Source organism: Aulonocara stuartgranti (assembly GCF_965226115.1).
Source record: "Aulonocara stuartgranti genome assembly, chromosome: 19".
NCBI lineage: Eukaryota > Metazoa > Chordata > Actinopteri > Cichliformes > Cichlidae > Aulonocara > Aulonocara stuartgranti.
The window spans coordinates 16602043-16627662 of record NC_138955.1 but is presented as its reverse complement, the minus strand read 5'-3'; the positions used below and the strand labels follow the sequence as shown (position 1 = coordinate 16627662).

Here is a 25620-nt window from a genome sequence, read left to right as displayed (position 1 = left end):
ACAGGCGTGTTGAATTTAGCCTTAAAGAGGCAGAAAGAAAAAAGTGTTCGTGAGCACAGACGGGGGTGTTGGCGAAAGATTAATTACTGGTGATAATTGGATTAGAAGGAAAAAAAATATTTTTACCCAGCTAATAAGCGCTAAGTGGGGCAGGATTTGTGTATCTCAAGGGCACCTGCAACATCCTAGCAGGTGTTTTAAGTCTTACCAATAAAGTTTTCAGACTTTTTATTCAAATTATTTGGTAACTTTAAGTCCCCTTGTTCTGTCAAGTTGATTTTTTTGACATTTTAATTCTTGATTGCAGAAAGACATCAGTCTGAAACATAAGCATCTTCTTTTGAGATTTCAAATGATCTAAAAATGGTTTGAATTTAATCATATTGTGTTTCTAAGGAAGTAACAACCTCTGGCATTGCACATTTTGTCCAATCAGTAACCCAAAGCCTCAAATAAGATGAAGGACAAGCTCCATATATTCACATTTAATAAGCAGGAGCATTTTATTATTTGTCCAAAATAGCGTAATTCTTTTGGTTGACAAATATTTGGCAGTCAATCCACCCTTATTGCATAGACTGTAAATGAAAGATGGACATAGCTGTTGAGCTGTTCTTTTGCATTTGTTGTGTTAGTTTTCATGACATGTGTTTTTGTTTCTATGTAGTTTTTTTTGTTTGTTTTTTCACATCCAGAATGTGAAGTCATACCTTTTCGTGAATATTAGCAAGTTTGTTTACCGAGGCATAGACTAGTCGGGTTCCTTTCACAGATACAGATACTTGTTAATTAGTGTTAAGTTACACAAAAACAATGAGGAGCCTATGGGGACTTACTCGCTTTTGTAGTGGGCCTCAAGCGCCCACTTAAGGATCTGCAGTTTTTATTTTTGACACTTCCTGTCAGCTGTGTTTTGTCATTTCAGCTAAAATGTTCATTCTGTTTTATATATAACATGCCAGGCTTTTACTTTTCACCTTTCAAGGCTTATTATGAACAGATTATATCGGCCGCTAGAAGCAGAAAGATGTACAAAAACTAGTCCTTTACTTTGAATTTAACATCTGTGTGATGCATGCGGGAGGTGAGGAATTACTTTCTTTGTCAGCTTTTATATCCATATTATGAGGATTCATATCGGTGATTGTAAAGATATATGTGTGTGAGGAGGGGGGGGTTTATTGTGTAACCGCCTGCAGATAAGAAGCGGATGTATCTCCTTAATAAGGGAATTATTATTACGGCCTTGGTGACAATCACCAGCACCCATGCTGTGCCTGTGTGAACTTTAGTGTCTCTGTGCTGGTTAAATAAAGCTTGTAATTGCACTGGCAGCTTTAAGGCTCCCCTGTGGTGACAGGGAGGTAGGTGTGTGTGTGTGTGTCTCAGTCAAAGGGTGAAATAGTGGGGTGACAAGGGGCCAATTAATGTATCACGTCTGTTTTTTCTCCTCTGCCTCTGTTTCTGCATCAGGTTAAAGAGCAGATGAATAGGGGCAAATGCGATTGTCTGATGTGAGTGTGTGTGTGTCTTTTCATGCACGTCGAGCAATAAGTAGTGCATTAGACTAACCTATCTCTGTCTTCATCTTTGGCGTACGTGGACACACACACACGCTCATAATGAAATCACAAAGCCCCTCCATATCATTGCTATCACAGAAAGATATAAACCCATTAGCTTGTTCCTTTGGGCGTGGACGCACACACATACACGCACAGGTTTATCATTACACGCTGTAAAGCTTTTCCAATTGTATTATCCCTCTGATGTCCTTCTCTCTGTTGTCTGTTCCAATGCCCGGGGTGCAGAGGACAGATAGGGGGGGTTGTGTGTGTGTTTGGGAGATGCTGGGTGAGATAAGCTGTGTGTGTGTGTGTGTGTGTGTGTGTGTGTGTGTGTGTGTGTGTGTGTGTGTGTGTGTGTGTGTGTGTGTGCGCGCCTCTGATGAGAGGTGTCTCGTAGACAAGAAAACGGACAAGTTGTGCTGCTTTTTAATGCAATTTTCTCAAAATAGAAAATCATAAAAAGTTGTTAGTACAGCAGGAAAAACAGGATGGGCAGCCGTACTTCATGTTCACCCTTTTTAAATTAGAGTGTAAATTAGAGTCACTTGTCTGACCAGAGGAAATTAGCTATTCAGATTCAGCATCAAAAGGTTAAAGAACGTTTCTAGCTTTTCACCGGCTGTGCTGCTCTTTCTTAATTTATTTTTAGTCGATTTAATACTCTAATTTCTGTTACTTATTAAAACAACAATTTTTATTCATTTACAGGAAGAGATGACCTTCAGCAAACACTGCCTGTTCCTTTTAACACTTTAAAACCAACATTGCTCAGATGTTTTCCCCCTCTTTAATCCTATTCAATAAGACTGATTGGAGGCATTTTTTTCCCATCCTCAGTTGCAAAGTGCAAGGCAGGGAGGTCATAAAGTGTATTTAAAGGCTTGTTGGTCTTTCTTCTTTTTAGTGAGAAAGTAAAGGTAGCTGGAAAACACAACAGTGCCAGTCTTAGCCTTAGCCTGGGAAGTTGGAAAAGAGCAGAGTTCACCCAAAGCCCCTGCATCTTTTGGCATACGGGTTACCTGCTCAACCAAGTGTGCCACAGCAGGGCCCCCATTTCTTACTGTGGATGCAGATATAGCTCAATATCAGCTCAATAAGTGGGGTTAAGCCACATTTCTGCTGACAAGAGAACCAATGGCATAACGTCCTTTAGGGATGTAATAACACGTTTGTTGCTGCAGCTTATTTGTCGATCTTACGGTAAATCTTAATAAGACTAAGTTAAAGTCCTTAGATTTTATTCATAGCAAAACAAATTATTTTAGAATTGGTTTTTTTTTCCCTTTTTTTCTTTTTTCTTTTTAAGGATCTTAATTTTTTTTTTTTTTTTTTTTTTTTTTTTTTTGTGTGTGTGTGGTTATTCCGCTTCTCTTCAGGCTCTTTGTGGTTTATTTGCTTCTCTTGTTTTGGTCGCTTTGTGATGTTTTTGTATTTTAACACAATGTTCAGAAACCTTTTGTTACATCACTCATATTTGGAACCGCTAATCAGCCTAACGCACGTGTTTGGACTGCAGGGTAAATCCAGACTACTCGGACAAAGCCTACATGAGCACAGGGGGAACATGCAAACTTCACACAGGAACCAGTTCATTTATTTCCATGGGTGTACTTGCGCCACTTAACATCTAGCAAGACTACCTGGCTGAGGATCCATGATGATCCACGCAGCTCGTCCTTCTGTTATTCTGAGCTTGTGCCTCATCATTGTATATCGACAAACATATTTTTCACTTTTTTATTACTTTTTTCAATTACCTCTTGCCCAGTATGCCTTTAGAACAAAACTTTATTTCACATGATGTTAAAAAAAAGGTCGTTATAGGAAAAAAGCTCATGTAGTAAAATTCATGTCTTGGGTTAAAAATTTCATGTTTTTTCAATGCACAAACAAGATAAATGGACTGGTTCCTGTACAGTGCTTTTCTACTCTACACTCAAAGCACTTTATCTAAAAGTCATTCTTTCCCAAGGATGCTTTGGCATGCGACTCGAGTGGCCAGGGATCGAACCACTAAACTAAACAATACTAAATAATTCATTTCAATTTTATTCATACAGTGCCACAACAGCAGTCACCTCAAGGCGCTTTATACTGTAAGGTAGACCCTACATAAAGAGAAAAACCCAGCAATCATATGAGCCACTATGAGCAAGTACTTTGGCAACAGTGGGAAGGAAAAACTCCCTTTTAACAGGAAGAAACCTCCGACAGAACCAGGCTCAGGGAGGGGCGGGGCCAGTTGGGGAGAGAGAAGGAAGACAGAATAAAAGACGTGCTGTGTAAGAATAATGGCATTAATAATTATTAATTACATTATTGATTGACAACCGGGTTTTGATGCTCTCTGTAGACACCATACAGTCACATTTCTACCTCTACAGACTTTATATATAGTCTCACAGCACACACCCCCTACATACAAACATTGCCATACACACACATCCCAGCAGTGGGCCCAACTCCTAATGCGCTAACAAGCTCCCTCTCTCCTCCCCTCGCCTCCTCTCCTCCTCCAGCCTCCCTCCGTCTCAAGTGATCACAGGAGTCGAACACCGCCACAATGAGCAGCGCTGCGGGAGAGAAAAGGTCTGAAATGGGGAGAGAGAGAGCGACAGAAGAGGGGGAGAAAGAGCAGGAGGAAAGCACGAACACTTCACTCTCTCCACTCCTTTCAGCCACGCACAAGAAAATGAGTTTCTGACTCGACACAAAAGAGCCTCTTTATCCGCCCCCTCTCTCCTCCATGTTTCTCCTGTCTGCCTTTCTCTGCTATGCTTTCTTTTTCTCCCTCACCAGCCTTCCTCCCCTCTTCTTCCCCTTATAATTTTCCCTCTTTCTTTCCCCTTCTCTCACTGAAAGAGGGATATTTTTCTGCTAATGACTTAATAAGAGGAGCCATCTGAAATTCAATTACAGCAGATTTCATAGTTGCGACTGCCATTTGGATAGAGGGATGGATGGAGGCAGAGATGTGCAAGCGCATTTCAACTCTATTTTCTATGACCTCTCAATGGTTTCTACTTTTTTTCTTTTTTTTTAATACCAATAATAATAACTTTATTTCAGTACTGTGCTTCGTGCAGACCAGCCTCCTGAAATGCTTCACAGAGGAGGATTAAAAATTTGGGAAAATAAATAACTAGAAAACCTAAAATCGTTAAATCTCAGTCACAGTTTCTGTTATTGAGACTTAATTTTCAGTATTAAATAAGAGAAAAATGTTTGTAAAAGCTGAAGCAGAAAGAGACACACAGGACCTGTATTTAATTTGGCTTAAAGAAGTCATACAGATAAATATTTTGCTCTAAATGTTGTCACGTAAAGAAAAGTGCTAAAGTTTGCTTCGATGGCGAAGTGTCTCGAAGCAGCGTTAACAGGGTTTCTCGAGGTTCCCAAGGCAGGACAAGGTGTCGAGACCACACGTGACTTCATTAAAAAAATAAGAAAAAAGGTTTAATATGCAGTCGATGTTGTAGAGACATTAATTATAAAGATGTAAAGACCCCATGTGGACATCTTCGTTGCTAGAACAGCCCGGTGTAGCCGACGTTCTCCGTGCAGAGTGTTTTAAAGCTTTCCACCGCTGATGAAGGTGAGATTACTGCTCGTGTATGTTTTGCACATCGGTCCGTCGTCCCTGTCCTCCTCATGTCGCCTCATCCCAGTGGGGAGTTGGTGTTTGTGACACGATGACACAACCCACACTGAGAGGAACAAAAAGGGAAGGAGGTATAAAGGAGGCAGACGGAGGACGAGGGAAGAAAGAGATGTTCCCGTCACTTATCTCAGCAGTGGTACTGCGTCTCTGTATGTATTTGTCCTTATTCTCCCGTCTCTGCAGACATCTTTCTTTCCCGCGGGTGTCCTTTAAACCTTTTCACCTCCTCAGAAATGAGGAAATGGGAGCCTTTTATGTGCCTTTTTTCCCCTCCCCCTTTCTCAGACACACATTATTAAAACATGATATGAAGATGATTAGGTGTTGTTTGCCTGACTATATAATAGCACCTCTATCTCCTAATTGCATTACATGCACACCTCTCTTCCCCCTCCGACTCGCACAAACACACCTTCGTTCACCAAAGGGGGAGGTGCGATGGCGGTGAGGGGGAAGCAGGAAAGGGCAAACGGCGAGATCACACAGAGACTCGGCGTGCGAGGCGCCGGCTCGACAGTCTTTGTGCGCCTGCCGCACCTCTCCCGGCTCTCGTGTTGTTACTTAAACATCGCCGTCGCTGCCTCGCTTCCTCTGCGGCTCACCGCAGGATTCTCACCCCTCCTTCATCTTCACCTTCGCTGCTTCCCTTTTAACAAGTTCTCTTCCTCCCTCAGCATCTCACTGCATTTGCACCTCCGACCCCCGTCCCTCCTTCTGAGGTTTCGACAAGTTTTTTGGGTTTTTTTTGTTTTTTTTGAAACAATAACAGCTGTTTTTAGACGTTGACGTTCCCGTGAAGTCAAGTCTGGTAAATGTCAGAAACAATCTTTGACAAACCGTCACCCTGTCACAAGTTTATATAGATTTCCTCCTCTCTATTTTCCCTGCTTTTTTTCCGCTTATCTGTCCCCCTCCTTTCCCCTCTGTTGTGCCAGCGCACTTTAAAGCAGCCATATTGTTGTTATTATCATTGTCTGTAACTGAATCAGTTACCATTAGACCTGAATCTCTCTCCTTCTGAGGCCCATAGACCAGCTCTCTAACCCAATAGAAAACCCATGGGTGCTGTTACAGATGGCCGAGCCATTCACAACGTGCACTCACACACACACAGATTTCATTCTGAAGATTCATTGGCTTAATCCCATCACACACTCGAACAGCATCACGTGCACACAACCACACTGTGCTTTCTCACATCCAAACTTATCAAACCCGGACACACACACACACACACACACACACACAAACACTGTTTTCTCGTTGAAAAGCCCTTGTTATTGGAGCTCACTGAGCAAATGGTCATTCTGTTGGGAGATGATGGGACTGAACTGTGTGTGTGTTTATATCTGTGTATGGGTGTGCGCGTGTGTGTCAGGAGGCCGTAACAGCTGTGCGTGTCTGTCATTATGGGGGGGATGTATGAGAAGGACTAAGCAAGAGAGGGTAAATGTCATTCTATCAATGAGGTTATCTCTAATAGATGGACAGTTGAAGTCCTGGTTTCCATTTACTCTGCTCTCTGCTGAATCGCTGCGCCTCTCGTTTTGAATAATAGCAAGTGATAAATAGCAAGGTTTTTTTTCTCTCTTTCTGTCTCTGGCTGGATTATTCTCTGTAGAGTCACATGGACATGAAGGTACATGGTCATTCAATAAACACGTGGTATTTCAGTTTTCTTGTACTGGGCTCCAAATTAGGGTTTGAGTTCTTTTATCATTTATATTATATTAAACCAGAAACTATAATCTTTTAAAAAGTTTACTCCCTTTTTATATAAGTGTTCGTTTTAGGGCACGGCCGGCTGATATTTGTTCTTCCAGAGGGCCATAATAAGTGAGAGAGCTCACTTTGGAGGGCTGAATTGAAGCATGACGCACACAGTACTGAATTATGTTAAACTGCATGAATTTGGAGGACATTGCAGATTATTTCACAATGGGTTATTTGCCGGCCTACAAGGCCTACGCAGCCTGAATAAGAGATGCGGTGGATTTCTATTGAGGGTTAAACTCTTGACAAATAATCCACATTTAGCACATTGAGCTTTGAATGTAGTTTTTTTTTATCTCTCTCTTGGAACATCAAAGGTTTTTCATAACCATGCAATGTGTTTAGAAAAGGAGGGGGGACTGAAATTGGAGAAAGCTTTGTTAAAGTAGCTCAACTTCATTTTAGTTTCACATTTAATCGTATGAAGTATGCAAACAGTTAATTAGCAAGGTTGTTTTTTTTGTTTTTTTTTTTGTAATGATTGGCCTCGAGCAGTATTGTCCCCATAAATTTGAAGGATTTTCATATTTACAACAGAAACAGTTATCCTGGTCTTCAGTCCCCCAGTTGGCCGGTGTCCTTTGTAACACCACCCATTTCAAGCTCCGCAGCACCAGTGTGCAACTTGATCTTGTATCTTTATCACCTCCATATTCACCATGACCAGTAATTTCACCTTAAATGTGTATTTGTAAGTTTGACTAAAAGAAACAAACATAATGGTTATTTTGTGTTTTATTCCTGTCCCATTTTTGTGTAGCGGCAGTTATAGATGTAGGCTCGAACCACAGGACCTTTTTAGGTATATTGGTATCGGCATTTATAGCGACTGATACCGATGAAAATTTAAAAATAAATACAATAAGACCCAGAAACACTGGTGTATTTCTCTCTGTTGGAAGGTGATTGGATGCTTTTGTTTTTATCTTGTTTTTGTGTTATTTGAATTATTTTGTTTCTGTTGACTATGATTCTGGAATAATTAAAGATTTAATCAGTTATCATCAACCATGGTACAAGTGCTGATAATCCATATTTGTCCACAACAACAGGCAGCAAATCTAAGCGGACTCTGGCTGAGTGTAAACAAGCTATTTAATTTCTGACATAAAATAAAAATAAAATAAAATATTGGTTGATGTATCGGATATTTAAATCACCAAATATCAGTATTGGAATTGATATTGTTCCTAAAAATCCTGCATTGGTCGGCCTCTAGTGGTGGTTTTAATAACTTTTTAAGGGCAAGTTAACCCATTGTGCTTCTTTTTGTTATTGTCTGTGTTTCTGCTCCTGTTTGAGTTGTCCTTGACCTTTGAACTCAGCTATGAGGAGCGCGCCCGATACTTAGAAAATATCGTGCAGAACCACCAGGAGCCAACCACGTTTGAGGATTACGCAGCCCGAGTCTACAGTCCTGCTCCTTGCACTCACCTGCCCTCTGACACAGGTGAGACCACAGCAGCAGCAGCTACACCTGTCAACAAATGTATGAAATAGGCTATAAATCTGGGTGTTAGCCATAACATGAGATGGTGTTAAAATTAAGGTAAAAAGGAGCCACATGTCCCACATGGTCTCCTGACCCTTTAAAGTGTATGCAAATATTGCATTCCAGTGAATTATCTGGAAACAAGTCCAACATTCAGGGTACCAGAAAAAAGTGCAGCACACAGTAATATGTAATATGTCCTGTACTTTTAACGTTTCAAGGTCTCAGAAATTCTGTGCACACCCCTGTGAAATCAGAAAATATCCACAGTATTCATGAAACACACTTAAGTTCACGATAATCAACTAATTCTAAACGACCGGGTAAATATGGGTAGAAAAGCCTAATTGGTTTCTTTATTACACCTCATATGAAAAATAAACAGTTAAACCAAAAACTGCAACTATTCTCAGATAAGGTTCTTTTAGTTTAGAGGGGATATATTTGGCACATCAGTAGTTGGACATAGTAGAAGAAATGCACTCTGACTCATTCGCTGAGGACTAAAGTTAGCATTAAATTATGGACCAAATAGTATTCTATTGGTATTCTATTCTAGTCCTTTTGTTTTATGTCCTCTTCTCAAAGGAAAAACAGGTAAATAAAAAGTAAAATGTACAAAAAATATTAAAATCCTATGAAATGGCTAATTTTTTTTTTTTTTTTAAAAAGAAAAGTACTCAGTTCCAAAGGACTACACGTATGGAAACCCTCCCTACATACAGGAGGCTTGACTTTTTAGTTTCAAGTGTGGCCAAAGAAAACATCAAACGCTGCCCTGTTACAGGGATCGCTGCACTGCTGAGCACTTTACATTTCTACATTGTTCACTTCTAATTAAAAATGTCTTAAAATGGCAGATTTTGATTCTTAAATTGGTGCCGGAGCCCCGACGATAACAGCGTGACATACTCAATAAAAAATCCCACATATTTTGTGTTTGTTGTGTACAGATTGTATTTTGCTGGCACTCATTGTCCAGATTTGATAGGATGAACTTCAGAGCACACACACACACACACACACACACACACACACACACACACACACACTATAGCTCACAGCCTGAGTATCTGCTGAGCTCTGTTTTGTATCCAAAGCTGCACTCGGGCCCTTTTTTCTCTCTCTAGAGCTCCTCTGAGGAATTAGCTGACATCTGATCAGCCGTAGAGATGCCAGGCACGCACATGGGACTTAAATATGACTCTCATATGTATCCTGTTTAAGTTTATTAAATCGATACAGATCATTAGTCCTTGCAAATTATCTGCTTAAAATGGTGGTCTGTCCTTTGGCTCCAGTTTAATCTAATTAAAAATTAATTAATTTTTGTAGGTAAGCCGCATATTTTCTTCTTAAAGACTTATAAATGTGTGACCTGAAGGAGCAGAAGTGCGTGGTGTAATCAAATGATGGTTTGTAGGGACACGTGACAGGTGTGACTGTGTGCGTTTGTCTTAATATTTGTATAATTGATGCCTGTTTCCTTTCCTTAGCCACCTGCTCCTCATCTTACCAGCTGCTGTGTCAAAATATTAATAATAATACAACAATAATCAACCTGCTTTGAGGTTAAATAAATCTGGCACAACACCCCCGCCCACCCCACCCACAAATTTTCACTCATTCTTATTAAATGGCATTTAAATGTAACTTATTAAAGGCTCTGTTTTGGTTTGTCATGGGTTGGGCCCCAAATTCCCTTTCAGAGCGCAGGATCAGATCCCAGTAATAAAGCCTGCTTGATCTTTAGTCACGATGAGTGTGTCACATCTAAAAATTGTGAATTGAGATGCTGCTTTTGACAAACTTTTGATGATCCCGTGCTCTGAAGTCAACCCAGAGTAATTCACTTCCTGCCCTCCCCCTCCTGTATTTACTCACAGGTTCACCTCTCTTAACAAACACAATGATCAATCATTCTTCTCTCTGTTCTTATTTTATTTTGTTTTATTTCAATTTTTCCCACCCATTTTATTTTCTTTTTGTCCCCCTCCCCCCCCCCTCCTTTAGATCGTATTGTCTCACTTGCCTATAGCTAAAAAGGTAAGCCTGGTCACATGATTGACACGCCCACTTCTGACTGGCTCTTCCTAAGGACGTTACAGTCTAGCTTTTACACTCCTGTGATTTCTCCATCTCTCCGTTTCTTCTTCCTCCTGTGTTTTCGACTGTTTAACCAGGTCTGCATGTATTAACAGCTGCCTTCACTTTAAAAGGAAGCCTCACTTTCAACTTGTGGTTTGGTGTGACTTTTGTTTTATGGATCATTATCAGAGGCAGTAAGAGGGCAAGACACTTGTTTTTATTCTTGAGTGTCAGACACACAAATAAGTCCAGTTTTAATTTATTCTTAAAAACAAAACCATCGCCTGGTTTAAATTTTAAAGTGTCTCTTACTCAGGTTGGTCTCCTTATCTAAGTGCTAGTTGTTTGTCTTTTCCTTGAAGTCCTTTTCTGTCCAAGCAGCAACTTTCTGGGGCTAAAACTAAAACTTTAAGCTGCTTCCAAAAGCTGCAGTCAGTCCCTGCAGACTCCCGTGCTAGAATGCACGCCTTTCCAGCAGGAATGCGCTTGTTCACAGCCTGATCTCCACAAGTAATTTCCCCAGTTAATAATGGTAATTACCCCCACTGGTGACTGGATCTGTATGCTGTTGGTACCTTTTATATAATTGTTAATCATTAAAGTGAAAAATATAAGGGCCTGCTGTGTTATAGTTGAACTAACAGACCATCCAAGCAACCCAAGAAATGGGTTGCATCCATCTTTTGCAACTAACACAGATTTCCTGAGACTTCTGAAAAGGAGGAGTCATTGCAGACCCCCTGACCTGTGGTGTGAGCCCTTGTGAACCCAGTCAGCACACCGTTTGTGCTTTTTATCCACACCATGTTCACCACATGCTATATTCGGTAGATTTAGCTCCCCATAGCTTCTACATCTGAACTTCAGGTTAAAGATTTAACACAGGCAGCTGCAAGTGGTGAGAATGGGACTTCCACAGAGCGATCTACAAATTTTAAAAGTTTTGCCGCAAAGGTGAGTTTCACTCATCACAGGCACAAGAAGACAACCTTAGAGGGAAACATTTTGTCTTCCTCTTGAGATGTCTGACTCACTGGCTGTCGGGATGAAAATAACATCTTGATTTATTAACGTACCCACTCTGCATCCTGATAAATGTTCCTCAAACACAACACGAACATCATAGCAAATCTCTCTCCGAGGCTGGGTGAAAGTGAGACGTCCTTTTCTCCTGTCTGTCCACTCGATCCATAACTTGGTCGTTCTGTTAACCTCCGATGTCATGCTCACCTGGTGAAACTTGACCTCTAACCTTTTTGTATGCTCCTCTCGCTCTCTCTCTTCCCGGTTGTGATATGATGTAGTGCCATAGTGCTGCTCAAAAATATGCACTCTGACACCCTGTTAAAAGTGGTAAACCAAGCATAGGTTTGCACATGTGCACAAAAGCTGTTTGAATGTTGGACTAACGCTGTTTTCTGTGTTTTCAATTGTGCTCTTTCAATGTAACAGGGATGGGACAAATTAAGTGAATATGCTCTGTTATATGTGTACTCATTATGTACGTGTACGTATTGTAAGTGTGCTTGTGAAGTCTGTCATGTGTGTCTTTCTGCTCCTTTCTGTTACACGTGTGGCTTTTTCTTTTTTCTGTTTTTATTCAGTTTTCTTTTTCTTCTCTCTCCTGAACTGCTCCTCTTCCAATACCTTCTTTATTTCTTTGTCCTTCTCTCTTTCCTCCTTTATCCTCTCCTAACTTCCACTCATTAGAGGAGCATAGTGCAATGTATCTGATGGTCCCGAAACCACTAGACAGCTTTAACCAGCTCAGGGTTAAAGGGAAAGGTCTTAAGCAGAAGGTTCTTCATGCTAGCTGTGAATGGTATGCACTAGAGATGGTGAATAAATTGTGAACTTTAAATTGCACTTTAAAATACTTTAAATTACAGGACAGTCTGTGCAGGGAGTTACCAGAAGTTTCTCTGCAATTTTAAACATTTATTTTTTGCAGGTTTAGCCCAGATGTCGTTCTGTTGGAACATTTCTTTATTACGTAGTAAACCTGAGACCTACTATTTAATTTGCACTTCTGTTTCTTGTATTAAGATGTCTCAGGGACTGAATGTTTATCTAAACGTCTTTACACTGGCACAATGGTGAGTTTCACTCGTCCAGCCCACTTAACATCAAAGTGAGCTGTACGTGAAATGAGTTTGGCAGCCTTGCTTTAAACTGTATCATCCAAAGCTATCCTGATAGAGGTGGTACCTGTTCTATAAGAGGTTCAGCTGCAAAGCAGGAAAAACTTTAAAATGTCTTTGTAGTCACTAGTAAAGGGTTAGTATGTCCTATCAGTGAGGCTCGCTCGCTAGCTCAGATTCACTTAATTTTGGTTGGTTTAAATAATTACTTTTCTGTTTCACATTAAGTATAGGTCATGCACATGTCTAGTGGTTTTGGGGAACCTTTAACTTAAGGAAATAGAGCTTTATCAGGTTCCTGTCTCTAGCTGTGTGTCTGTGTGTCCGTTTATCTGACTGTCCTGCTTCTGTGACTGTAGGAATCTGTGCAGTGTGGCTTCGTAGATCACAGTGGGCTGAAATATAATTTTATTGTTGTCCCTTCATCCTTTTTCTCCTTATTTACCTCCACCCCCTCACCTCGCCTGTCTTCCCCTCAAACCCCCCTTCTCCTCCTATTCTTCTTCCTCTTCAGGCTCCTGCCTAGAGATTCTTCGGGGAGAAAGTCCGGCTCTTGGGGAGGCCGGGAGCGACACGGCGTCCCCCATGTCTCCTCGGACTAGCAAGAGCCGCATGTCCATGAAGCTGCGACGCTCCTCCGGATCAGCCAATAAGACCTGAAATCCCCAAACTGCAGGACTCAGCCAGAACTCACACTTGATATCACATTAGGAAACAAAAAGCTTTCATATCAGCCAATCGGAGGTATCAGGATCCTCAAAAACAAGCCATTTTAAATTGGTCCGTTTACAAAGCACACAAAATTAGGTATGTAAGCAAATTAATATAAACTCTTGAGTAGGCGCTGATTCATCCCAGCATGTTGTATTTCTGGTTGGACCCTGGGCTTTAATGGGCACACGTGTTCTCTTGTACTAAATATATATAAAAGTATTCTATGGGCAATACTGTAAGTTTTATTTTGAAAAATACTCACAGATGCTGCTCTGTATATCTACAGCTTTGCTTGGGAAAAAAAAACAAAAAAAAACACACACACACACACACACACACACACACACACACACACACACACACACACACACACACACACACACAGAGAGAGACAAGTCAAACCAGTGTTGCAGCATGTTGAGTAGTAAAATTAGCAGTGCAGTATTAGTTCATAACAGCCTGTGCCATGTTAGAAAGTGCACACAATGCCAGTCGGTGTGAGCAGGACTGCAAAGAAGAAGAAAAGTGTCCTTTAAGGAATCTGTATATTTGTACTATTTTGTGTGTGTGTGCGTGTGTGTGCGAGTGTGTGCGCGTGTGCTGGGGGGGGCAGAGGTGGGAGTGGAGGCTGTAAAGAAAGCGATAAGTCTATTTTTATTTTTTTTTGTGCGCAGCACAGACCTGAAATGATAAAGAAAGTTAGTTTCTCAAGCCAAAAAAAAAAAAAAAAAAAACAAAAAACGTTCTCCGTGTTTGAATCCAGAATAAAAGTCTGAACTTCCTCTGATGATCATTAACAGGACCGACCGATGGAAGAGGAGGCACTTGCATATATCATTTTGTTTTCTTCTGATGCTGTAAAACGAGCACTGATATTAATATTAACATGTTGGGGTTTTTTCTTTTAATTGACTGTAAACTGAGTTTTGACCCGAACAGGAATGTTACTGTATTTTTAGTCAGTCCTTCATCTGAGGCAAAGAACCACAGCTTTTTCTTTCTTTGTTCCTTCGAGTATATGTTGTATATCTATATGAGTATAAATATATATATATATATACACATACATAGTAGATATATGAATATCTATAAGAATGTGTACAGTGTAAGGAAGCTTGTTGTGCGTGTGTACATACGGTTATAGCTGCCAAAGCCAAACTGTGATTGAAATCCAAACCACAGACTTGCTAGAAAACAAAACAAAAAGTAGGTTAGCGCTACAAGATTTCAAGCTTTCATAACCAGCTTGCTCTTCATCGTCCAGGAATTTAAATTCATTCTACGTTGTTCTTCCCGTGATGGAGCTTGTAAATCTGTATGGAGGGAATCATCATTCTCATGAATTACTGTAAAAGGCTGGTGGGTGGGGGGAAAGGGGACTGGTATTTAAAACACACTTCCGCGTGTTGGGATCTGGGTCCACAAAAGTCCACTAAGAGTTGGTTTAGTGCTTCATTTTCAGTGTTTTGTAGGCAGTTTTCAGGGTTGGGGGGAAAAAAAATACAAAAATGAGAGAATCACCGCCAAAGAAGGGGAAGAAAAAGAGGTGTCATTGAGGGAGGGGGCATCAGCATGCAGTTGCAACACTACCACTTTTTTTTTTTTAATGTATTTAACATTTTCAGTTTCTCTTTCTGTGAGTTTAGAGGAAAAAAGGTTAAACGAACGCTCTTCCCGTGTCTGTTACTGGTGAAAGTTTTGTTACTGTTCGTTTCAGCCATATACTCTATAGATTAAAGGGATTGTGTAACAATTTTCTTTTATTTCAAACTTAATATTTAAAAAGGAGGAGATCAGATTCATGTGCACTTACTTGAAGTCAGCTGAGGTTTGAGTCTTCCCTTTAAATTATTTACTCTTGTTACTTTTGTCACTGAGGTCAAAGCACCATTGAATGGTTGAGAGGCCCCACTGCACCCTGATCTCTACATGCTGCGTGTATATATATGTGTGTATGTATACTAGAGGTCACCGAGCCTGCTCAGTTCACACCCCAAACTCCGTCCCAGCACCGAAACCACACGACGGCACCATGTTTACGCGCGCTAGTGGATTAGCGTTCAGATGCTGCTTTAAAGATCCACGGGTTGTACATACTGTTCTTTTTTTGTCCCCTACAACTAGTTTCCACCCAAAGAGCATGAATAAGTCATATCGGCGTCACTCTTCATCTGAAGAGGAGAAACAGTGTAAATCCCCCACCTGATGGATACTACTGATTACACACACTGCATGCTTTGACTGCGCACACACTCCACAAACTGTCAACTGTGTGAACATGTGTTAACGCCGGCCACACGGCAAGCGTATGGATGTGCTACGATGGAGTTTGACAATAAAACAATTCGTACCAGTAACTGCCAGAGTTGTGTGGTTAATCAGCTTCAAAACAATAACAGCAGCAGGCTGACAGCGCAGTGTTGATTGGACTCTACTCACATTTATTCACAATTGTGTCATTAGTTTCACATTCAGCCATATCAAAATAGGACCGTACAGTCTTCATAGAACCACACGTTACATTTTTAGCATCATAAAGGCATTTAGCAAATATCTCAACATGAATAATCAAAGACAAAAGACCTTTTTTTAATAGCAGTATAACATTAACTGTTTCATTTCTGTATGAAAATATTTTATAGCTGAGAAATTAATGATTGTTTTCTCTTTACTCTTATTCATTGATCTCTGTACATTTGTGGTTTGAAAATTTAGTTTTTTAGGATGAGAAGGAGGAAGATCACCCATTATGGTTACACTCCTAAGCTTTAGTGAACATAAAAACAAATGCCAAGTTCAAAATGACTGGCTGTTGGGCCCGTTTTACTCACTCTGGTGGTGGCATTAATGAGCTTTAGTGCCAGGTTATTTGCAAGAAAAGCTGAACTGTAAGTAATAAGAAGAAATAATTTAATCGGTTAACATTATTCTGGATTATTTGTTTTGTCCGGTAACTTAAAATATCCTCTTTTCCCTTTAAGGAAAAGCGAGCTAGGATGGTTGTGTAGAAGCCAGTTTCCAGGCAGGGTTTCAGCACCTTGGACAGTTACAGGTCATCTTCAGCATCTTTTACTCATAGCATATAGTCCAAATATACTTCAGCAGAACTATAAATGTGTTATTTAAGCACCCAGAGAAGAATCAATCAGAGGTTTGTGGTAGATTGATAGCTTTGTGGGAGAGAAAAAAAAGACATTTTGAGATGTTATTTTATCAGATTTTAGTATCTACGAGCAGTTTTTGTGTCCAGGTGAGCATTAAAATTAATTCAATATTTTAAAATAAGTGCCCGGAGGTGTTACCAAGATGGCTACCGAGTGGCGAGACTTGCTTCTGAAAGGACTTCTTGATAAATAAACTTTTTCCCCCTCTTTTCCAAACCACAGTTTTGCGCGCGACTCACGGCCGCACGGTCATCTGCAGCAGCATCACCTGCCGGTTCTCGGTGGGGTGAGACTTGTTGATGTGTCTCGTGAGTCCCGGGGAGCTGAAGAAAGTGGAGGGGCAGTGTTTGCACGTGAAGATCTGTTGCTGCTCCTGCTGCTGCTGGTGGTCGCACTCCCCGCCACCGCTCTCCTCTCTGTGCGCGTGGAAAACGTCCCCTCTGCGTCCTCCTCCCAGAGTCTCCGCCATCAGCTCGTCCCTCATCGCGTGCCACAGCCGGTGCTTGTCCCTGATTTCGACCGACGGGAAGCGCGCGCCGCACAGGTGACAAAGGCACACCTGGCTCTGTCCGGAACTGGGCTCGCGCGCTTGGCCGTAAGATGCAGCGGGCGGAGACGCTCGCGATGTCATCTCGTGCGCGGCCAGGTGTTTCTTCAGGTAAGCCTGCCGCCGGAACTTCTTCCCACAATACCGGCACTCGTACACCTCCTCCGGTAACGACTGAACAAACGGCAGAGGCGGAAGCTGCTGCTGGGGCAGGTCCGCGCGCTCCTCTGGGTTCAGCACGAGGAGACTGGACGGCGGGCTGTCCGCGGCTCTCACCTGCGGCTGCAGGTCCAGGCAGCTCTCGGCCGGGTTCCGGTAACGCGAAGAGGAGTCGTAGCGGGGAGGCGCGAGGCCGTCGCCGTCCGGGCTGTCCCGGGACCGCGCGTGGAGCAGCAGCAGAGACTGCTCGCGCCTCATGCGGGAGCTGTCCAGCGCCGCGTGGTGCTGATTGGTGTTCACGCGCAGCAGCTCGTTCTCCTTGCCCTCCAACTCCACCGGCGGCCTCTCGTGCTGAGCGAGCCCTCGTGCCTCTTTGAGCGAAAGGTTCTTGTTGGGGGTCGGGGTCTCACCTGCCGGGCTGCTCACCGGGCGCGGCTTGTGCCAGCGGCGGTGAGAGGCCAAGTTGGCCGGGCAGCTGAAGACTTTGTCGCACTCGGGGCACCGGTACTCCACACGCACTATGCGGGAGCACTTGTGCTGCGCAAGGGAGAAGGGGTCGGGGTACTCCTCTTTGCACAGCTGGCAGATGAACTCCCCCAGCGGCTGATTCCCGCCGGGGCCGGACGACTTCTCCCGGTGCCTCCGCAGCTCGGGGCTCTCCTTCTTGATGCGCAGACCCAGAACCGGGGAGGTCGTGACCTCGTCCTCGAAGTTCAGCTTCCGGTTCACTTTGGGTTTTTTCGTGGGGTTGCTGCACGCAGACTGTTTGCTGTGTCTGCTGCTGCTCGGCTCGAGGAACGAGCGTTTCCTCGCCACTTCCTGGCTCATCACGGTGAGATGCGGGAACAGGTGCACGTGGGGAGGGTCATACTTGTCACCGTGACCGTAGGACGGCGCGTGGTGGCGGCTGCTGCTCGCGAGGATCCTCTCGATGGAGGCGGACACCGAGGTCGGCGTGGAGCTGACCAGGAACGGCAGGTCCGGCAGGTCGGGTACTGGGGAGGACGGCAGACACCTGCCCGTGAACAGCAGCTGTTTTTCTCCTTCCTCGCGCTGCTCAAGAAGTCTCGTGCCAACCGGTTTAACGGGGCTGCAGGAGTCTGTGAGTGGCGGAGGCGGCGGCGGGAAGAAGCAAGAGAAGTCACCGTCGGGGCTCAAAGCGTCCAACTCGCTCTCAGGTAACTGCGCGCGCCGGTCCGCCTCTGCCTCCAGAGCGGACTCCACGTGCGGGCTCCACGCCTCCCTGACACCAGCGGAGTCCTCGCGGGACACTGGGAACTCTCCGTCCTGCCGCTGAAACGGGAAAACACTGAGCACGTGGCTCTCTGCTCCGGTCGCTTCACAGCTGTACCCCCCGCCGCCGCCGTTCCGGTCACCCTCCGGGTTGTTGTTGTTGCTCCGTGACCGGTATGACGCCGAGCCTCGCCGGTGTCTCTTTACCAAGAATCCTCGAGGCATTGTGGCGATGACAGCGCGTGGCACAAGCACAGCGGAAAGGACAACAACTCTTGTCTCGAGCCCACTTTCAAGTAGAGCTTTGAAGTGGCGGAAAGAGAGAGAGAGAGGGGGGCGCGCGCAGGTATGATGAGTGAACGAGAGAGAGAGAAAGAGAGCAGCCTATCCGCGTTAACATTTTTTTCCATCCAGCCTCACGGACACCGATAGCTTTGACTGAATGCTGAAATTCAACATTAGACTAAAAATTATAAAAGCACAACAGCGAAGAAAAAATAGTGCCAGGCAGGGGCGTGTCCAGGTGGAGGTGGCACAGGGTGGCACCTGCCCCATGAGGTATGATTTTAAGTACTTTAAATGTTTTTTTATGCTAAAATTTCTGTAGCCTACTATAACTTAAGTAGAGTCCAAGTATGGTTAAATGCTAAAGTGTGTTTAACCTTCAGGTGTTGAATATATTTATCTGCGCTGCTTAGTTTTAATCATAAATGTTTCCTGCCACAAAATTTCCAGTAAAACGGTTTTGATTACTGATTTAAATTGTAGTAATTTTTTTTTAAACAGCAGTAAACCAAATTACTCTAAACTGAAAGCTCTAATTGAATCTTATTGTTTTGTTTCCATAAACAGTCACAAAATAATAAACAAATCCATCCACAATTAAAACAATCATTGGCTGCAGCTCTGTAGAAAGCAATCTCCTTATTAGTTTTTTATCCTCTGGAGTGGATATATATGCATGTTTTTGTTTTAAAATATAGGGTTTGATTTTTATTGTAATTCCCGTGTAACTGTTTCATAATTAGGTATCAGTAATTGGGATATTTTGAGTGGTTCTGCACAAATATTTGAAGTATTACTTGTCTTCAAACAAGATGTTTACTCAGATTTTCTTCAGACTTCTGTTTCAAAGTAAAAACAGCCCAACCATGATGACTTCACTCTAAGTAGTTATTGATTAAAACATTACGACGTCACCACTTCATCTATAATTTGGTACTGATGATACTGTAATAAATAATTAATATAAACCTACCTTCAGTTGTATTTATTTTTTGCAGTATCAATTGTGTTTTTAACTCTTTGCATAAACAACATATATAATGATAAAAGAATGTTTTATAGGTAACAGAACAGGTATGATAGACAGAAAAAAAAGTATTTCTGTATAAATTTTAAAGATCCCCGTTGGACATTTTAGGGTGGCCACTGTAACTCTTATGAAGCACCACTTACAGTACATAATACTGCAAAACATGTGCTCAGTGTTTCCTATGCCATTTTTGTCTGCACTGCATTTATTTATGATCAGATACTGTGCCACAACTGGTGCCACAACGTTAAAAGATCCATGGAATGCCTCCTGCATAATGAGAAAACCTATAACTTCTGAAAAGGCTGTTCTTGGAGTGAGGTAGGTCACTAGCAAGACCTTTTTTAAGTAAAAGAAAAGTGTCTGGATTACCTCAGGGGATAAATTTGTCCTCTTAAAAGGTAACTTAGTCAGGAAGATCAGGAGACCCCTAAAGTCAGAGTAGCGGGAGCCAAACTTCACCTTTTAAAGTCAGTGCCCACATTAGCAGATAAGGGCTGTATCCCCGATTAAGATTAAGTAGGATTTACTTTCCTGCTTTCCTGCTTTTCAGACTTTTAACACTTGTATTGACAGTACAATTTTTTTTTTAATATAATTAAATGTCCTAATGTTCATTTCCTCTCTTCCTTTTACAGGCTGACTTGAATAAATAACATAGCCAGAGGCAATTTTTTGCCAATTTCACATTTCCCCTTCAACATCCCTTCACCTCACAGCACTGACTTTCAGCCAGCGATGATCTGTGTCGTCTTCATTTCTATTTCTCTTCTTGCCATCCAAAAATCAGAAGCCAACCCAATATGATCTCCCTTTCTATAAATGAAAGCTCACATTCTACAGTACTGTGCAAAGTCTTCTTTACCCATTATTCCTTTAAAATTTGCTAGGAAAATGGGAAATAGATGAAAACAAACATGGCAATACACTTTGTACAATGAAAGCCAGCCATTATTCTTTAGCACAATCTGAACCCTGTCAAGCAGCTTTCTTGTAATTTCTTTGAAGAGTCTTCAAGAATAGTGCTCCAGGCTTCTCTATGGACCATCAAAGTTCTTCTTTGGGTGTTGGCTCCATTTAGATGATCCAACATTTTCAATTATGTTAATGTCCGGGTGCTGCAGAGGCCGATCCATGACTGATAGTGTCCCGTCGTGTGTTTTTCCAGGTACCCTTTTATTGCATTGGCAGTGAGTTTGGGACCGTTGTCACATTGAACATTTAAACCATTGTAAGATGGTTTTCAGATGGTATTTCATGGTGGATCAAAATCTTTTATGGATTCATAATTCTATCAATTTAGAAAATCTCCTACACCATGACACAGCCTCCACCGTGTTCACAGGCAGCTGTAGACACTCACTGTTGTACTTCTCTCCTGACCTTCTCCGTACATACTGACAATAAATTCAATTAAACATATCAGTGATTTGAACTAAAATTTTTCAAATTTGGATTCATCACTCTATAATATGTATTCACATTTCAGTCCAGTTCTTTTGTAATGTGCATACCTGAGTCCTTTCTCCCTGTTTCCCTTCTTCAAGAATGGGTTCTTGTCACTCGCCCTACCACTGAGACCATTTCTGATGAGGTTTCATTGAACAACTGAAGGATCAGATGCATCTCTCAAGTCACGTGTCAGGTCTTGGCTGGATTTTTTAATTTTTTAAGGACACAACTTTCAGATAATATTTATCTGCTGTAGATAGATTTTTAGGCCTGAAACTACTTCTTTTATCTTCCACTTGTCCAGTTTTCTCAGTTTTATGAAGCACACACCGCACAAAATACCAAGAGATACCAAGTCAGTGCTAAGGGGCCTAACACGCAACAAAACATTCATCTGGAAATGGTCATGCATTAGTACTGGACTGAAAGTGAGTGAAAAAGAAACCCAGAAACCCTGGAGAACGTTTGCTCAAGACCAGTTAAGAACAAATCTGCAAGCCTGGCTCTTTGGGAGCAAAACACAAAGAAATGAGGAGTGACTCAACACTTTTGCACAGTAGTGTACTACTCTAGGGTCTAATTTTTAGTACACCAGAACATTTACTAGTTCCTAATGATACCTAATATATTTATATACAAATTATTATTAATATTACTATTTAATTATTACTATTAAATTATTTCCTCAAAACTTTGCTCTGTATTGAGAACTTCCAAACTCTTTCCAGAGAGATAGAAACTAGTGTCATCAGCAAACAAGGTTCAGGGCTCATGTTTCCACCTATTGGTTCATTAACTCTCTAACTCTTAAGTAGTGTTTTATTACATTTGGTGTTTTCACATTAAAATGCCAATAAAATTCCTTCACCATAGTTTAAATCAAAAGAAAAATTATGTTTTAGCTGCTTCTGTTCATAGTTTGTTTGTTTTATAGCTAAATTAAGAAGAAGCTGAAATAAAAGCTGTCTGTCTGCTGATAAAGTGCTAGATCTTTAAATTTGGTAGATTTCTTGTAAACTTTACTCCATGGAGTCTAAAGAGGGGCAGAGCATTTACTCCACTACATTTCTATGAAAGTTTTATTTAAAAAAATTTCAAATACGGATTTATAATATAAAATCTAAGATATATGATTCTAAAGGTATATAAAGTAATTAAACTGGCTTTTTTGTGGCACTGAAAAATCAGATGTACTGGAACAATATTTTAGTAAATAAAATACATTTTTATTTCTAATTTTACATACAATATACATACAGAGCCCAACACTGAACCTTTTATAACCCCAAAAAAAACACCCTTCAGGAGGTTGGATTTACGAGTATTTATTTGTACATATTGATATCCATGGTCAGTGTAACTTTTTAGTGTGATACCTTGTTGTATTTCTCTATGTTCTCCATTAATAATCTGTGATCTATAATGTCAAATGCTTTTTAAAAAGTGGGCAATCACCCCGCAGTGTGAAATACATGGAGTCCTCAGTGTTAAAACAAAAACCAAAACTTTAAAGAATAATTTGAGAGGTAGTTTTTGGTGAAACCGTTAAAGGAACTTGAAGATTATTGTTTAAACTTTCAGAAGACCCTCAGGGAGCCTTTACAGAACATTTCCTGAAGCTTTAGCAAGATGCTAAATATTTGGTACAATATGAAACTCGAGCTATTGTAAAATCTTTGAGGAAGTGATTTTCTGAATGTGCTCAGAACTTAAAGACCACAACTTGTGGCATAATTTCCCAACATTTATCTCACATTTCTTCTGAATTTAGAGTAAATTTCAATACATAAAACACTCACAGGTTCCAAATAATTCTTAAAATGCATCGAAAGTAAAACAAAGGGAATGAAAATTGATAGTTTTAGATGATGGAGTTGCTGCAGCAGTTGATCATGTGCAAAAAATAATCTGCTTTGAGTTTGTTTGGAATGTGAGAGATAAAGTAAAAACTGTTTAAAGAAGACGAGATGAACAAACATAAAACATGAATAATTTGTTCTTTTTCCATTTAAATCAACTGTTTGTTTTCAGTTATTTACTTTTACTGACATTCTTTGGTTGATGTAATTTTTTAAAAACTGTAAAATATTTAAAATACAATCAACTAGATATGACACATTTGTGTAATGCTGCGACACTCTTGGAAAAGTGAACTTAGCAGCCTCTTTATTAGTGTTTTCAGTTTGCACCTTTAACCAGTGAACACGCACAGGAGGCATTTTGAGGAGAACAACCTGATCAGGTTCGTGCATATGCACTGGAGTGGGTGTAATTAGAAATTGCCTCCCTGCTGGGGCCCTCAGTTACAGATCATATCTTTTTTAAGACTACCAATGATCGTTTCAGTGTGGCTGAAGTGTCTGATTATCCGTGTCTCTGGTGTTGCCATGGTGGGAATACCTCAGGCACGGCTTTCCCTCTGCGTGCATGTGCTCATGCACGTTTGCGTGGCGTTATCTCCTCAGCAGAACAGAAAGAGTGCGGGGAAGGAGAGAGATTGTGATCTAATGTGTGTGTGTGGACAATTCACACTCACCCTCCCCCACAAGAGACTGCTGTGGCTGATAAGAGGTCGAAGGGAGATTGATCCATCTATCCATCCACCCATCCATCCACCCACCCACCCACCTCCCCTCCATGGGCTGAGGCCCCTCTGAGTGGGCCAGGCGCTCCACAGCCCGGCCAGAGGGGCTCCAGCCAGCCGGCGTCGCTGCCTGGAAATCAATCAAAGCGGATGAGCGTGGGAACGAGCTCATGGGCCGGGCTGGTGGCCGGACGTGGGTCCCCTGGGGAATACAGCAGAGAACAGAGATGAGCTGTGTGGAGGGTCCTACACTAAAAATTAACTTGAATCAGCGCTTCTAGTTTCTTCAGTTTGGCTGTTTCTCCACTGTAACTGTCAGCTGCTACCCTGAGGAAACCTTGACCCCTGATCATCCTGACTGAGACCTCCGCTTGATTTTTAAAGTCCTTATGATCTCTACAACCATATTTTATAATAGAAAAAAATAAATACAAATGATAATATGATGATCGCCTCTGTCAGTGCGCCCCAGGGTGGCTGTGGCTACAATATAGCTGCCATCATCAGTGTGTGAATGTGTGTGTGAATGGGTGGATGACTGGTTGTGTAAAGCGCTTTGGGGTCCTTAGGGACTAGTAAAAGCGCTATACAAATACAGGCCATTTACCATAATAATGTATAGAGAGCCCATACTGGGTGTTTTGTTGTTATTTTTACTGTTTTGGGAAACCAAGTAAGGAAATAAATAGCCATTTTACCTTAAAACTGAACAAGTTCCTTTTTATGCACAAAAGTGATCAATATATTCAAGACAAATATAATATTTTGAAGCATCCTTTATTAAGATTGTAGTAAGATTCAAGGTGATACAAAATACTGAAAAACTCGATCAAAATGATCAGTTTTATTATATATTTCTTCTGATATTTTATCCTGAATATCACTGTCCTAACTTAATAAAATCATTATTTAATTGTGTATTAAGGTATAATTTTTTTTAGCCTTTAAAAAAAACCTTTTTAAACATATGTACATTTAGTTCACATTGCTGGATTTTCCCACTATGGTGAGGTTTGCATGATATAAATTTTATCCTCTGATCAGCTGGTGAACATTGAACTTTCATTCCCCCCCCTTCCTTTTGAGGAGAAAAGGGGGAATCGAATCACACGAAGAAAGCTAAGAGTGAGTTCTGCCATGAGGATAAAATCAGTAAAGGCCGGTGTAAAGATGTAAAAACGGGGTAATCTCCTGTAAAAATATAGATCCCCAGCAGTCTGAGGAGGCTGCTGGCTGGAGGGTGTGTGTGTGTGTGTGTGTGTGTGTGTGTGTGTGTGTGTGTGTGTCTGTCTCTTTATTTTGCATCGCATCAGTGGGCAGTGAGGTGGATAATCCTCCAGGCTGCTGAAAATGACTCTATTGATCTGTGCTTCTCAGTCACAATCCCTTTAAGTACTGTCGTATTATACGGTTGATCCGTCTGTCTGTCTGTCTGTGTTTACATGGAGTTTACATCTTAACTGATGGGAACTGAGCACGTGCACAACCCAGTGCACGCGTTCTAACTCATCATGAGTTTGCTGGTTTCCAGTTTCGGGAAACCAGCTCTACAACAATCTAATTTTGAGATTAAACTGAGAGGTTGGGCTCTCTTGCATTTGTGTGGCTCTTAGCTAGAAGCAGCTGTATAACAATGGAAGAAAAAAGGGTTTGGTTTTATTTTTTTACACATACAATAAATCACTGTTAGATGACAGGACACAACTGTTTGCAGCCCCGATATTAGTGT

At 41.5% G+C, this 25620-nt stretch overlaps 2 protein-coding genes across 6 annotated transcripts in view; one reads left to right on the top strand and one right to left on the bottom strand.

The window, feature by feature from the left end:
* ralgapa1 (Ral GTPase activating protein catalytic subunit alpha 1) overlaps positions 1-15794 on the top strand; it is an 82276-nt gene extending 66482 nt beyond the window's left edge. For 2 of the 5 annotated variants that reach the window (XM_082516717.1, XM_082516720.1), the window contains exons 44-46: positions 8328-8452; positions 12293-12404; positions 13238-15794. In XM_082516717.1, coding sequence (XP_082372843.1) covers positions 8328-8452; positions 12293-12404; positions 13238-13325 — 325 coding nt within the window. In that variant the 3' untranslated portion in view covers positions 13326-15794. Of the gene's footprint in view, positions 1-8327; positions 8453-10507; positions 10541-12292; positions 12405-13237 lie in introns of all 5 variants that reach the window. The other 3 variants (XM_082516718.1, XM_082516721.1, XM_082516719.1) reach the window with 2 other exon arrangements.
* Positions 15795-15872: 78 nt separating this feature from the next.
* Positions 15873-22584, bottom strand: insm2 (insulinoma-associated 2). The gene has a single exon (XM_082516491.1). The coding sequence runs from the start codon at positions 18763-18765 to the stop codon at positions 16837-16839; it is 1929 nt and encodes a 642-aa protein (XP_082372617.1). The 5' UTR covers positions 18766-22584; the 3' UTR covers positions 15873-16836.
* Between the last annotated feature and the right edge of the window lie 3036 nt (positions 22585-25620).

Coding starts and splice junctions, on each gene's coding strand:
- insm2 (XM_082516491.1), bottom strand. CDS start 18,765: ATGCCTCGAGGATTCTTGGTAAAGAGACACCGGCGAGGCTCGGCGTCA.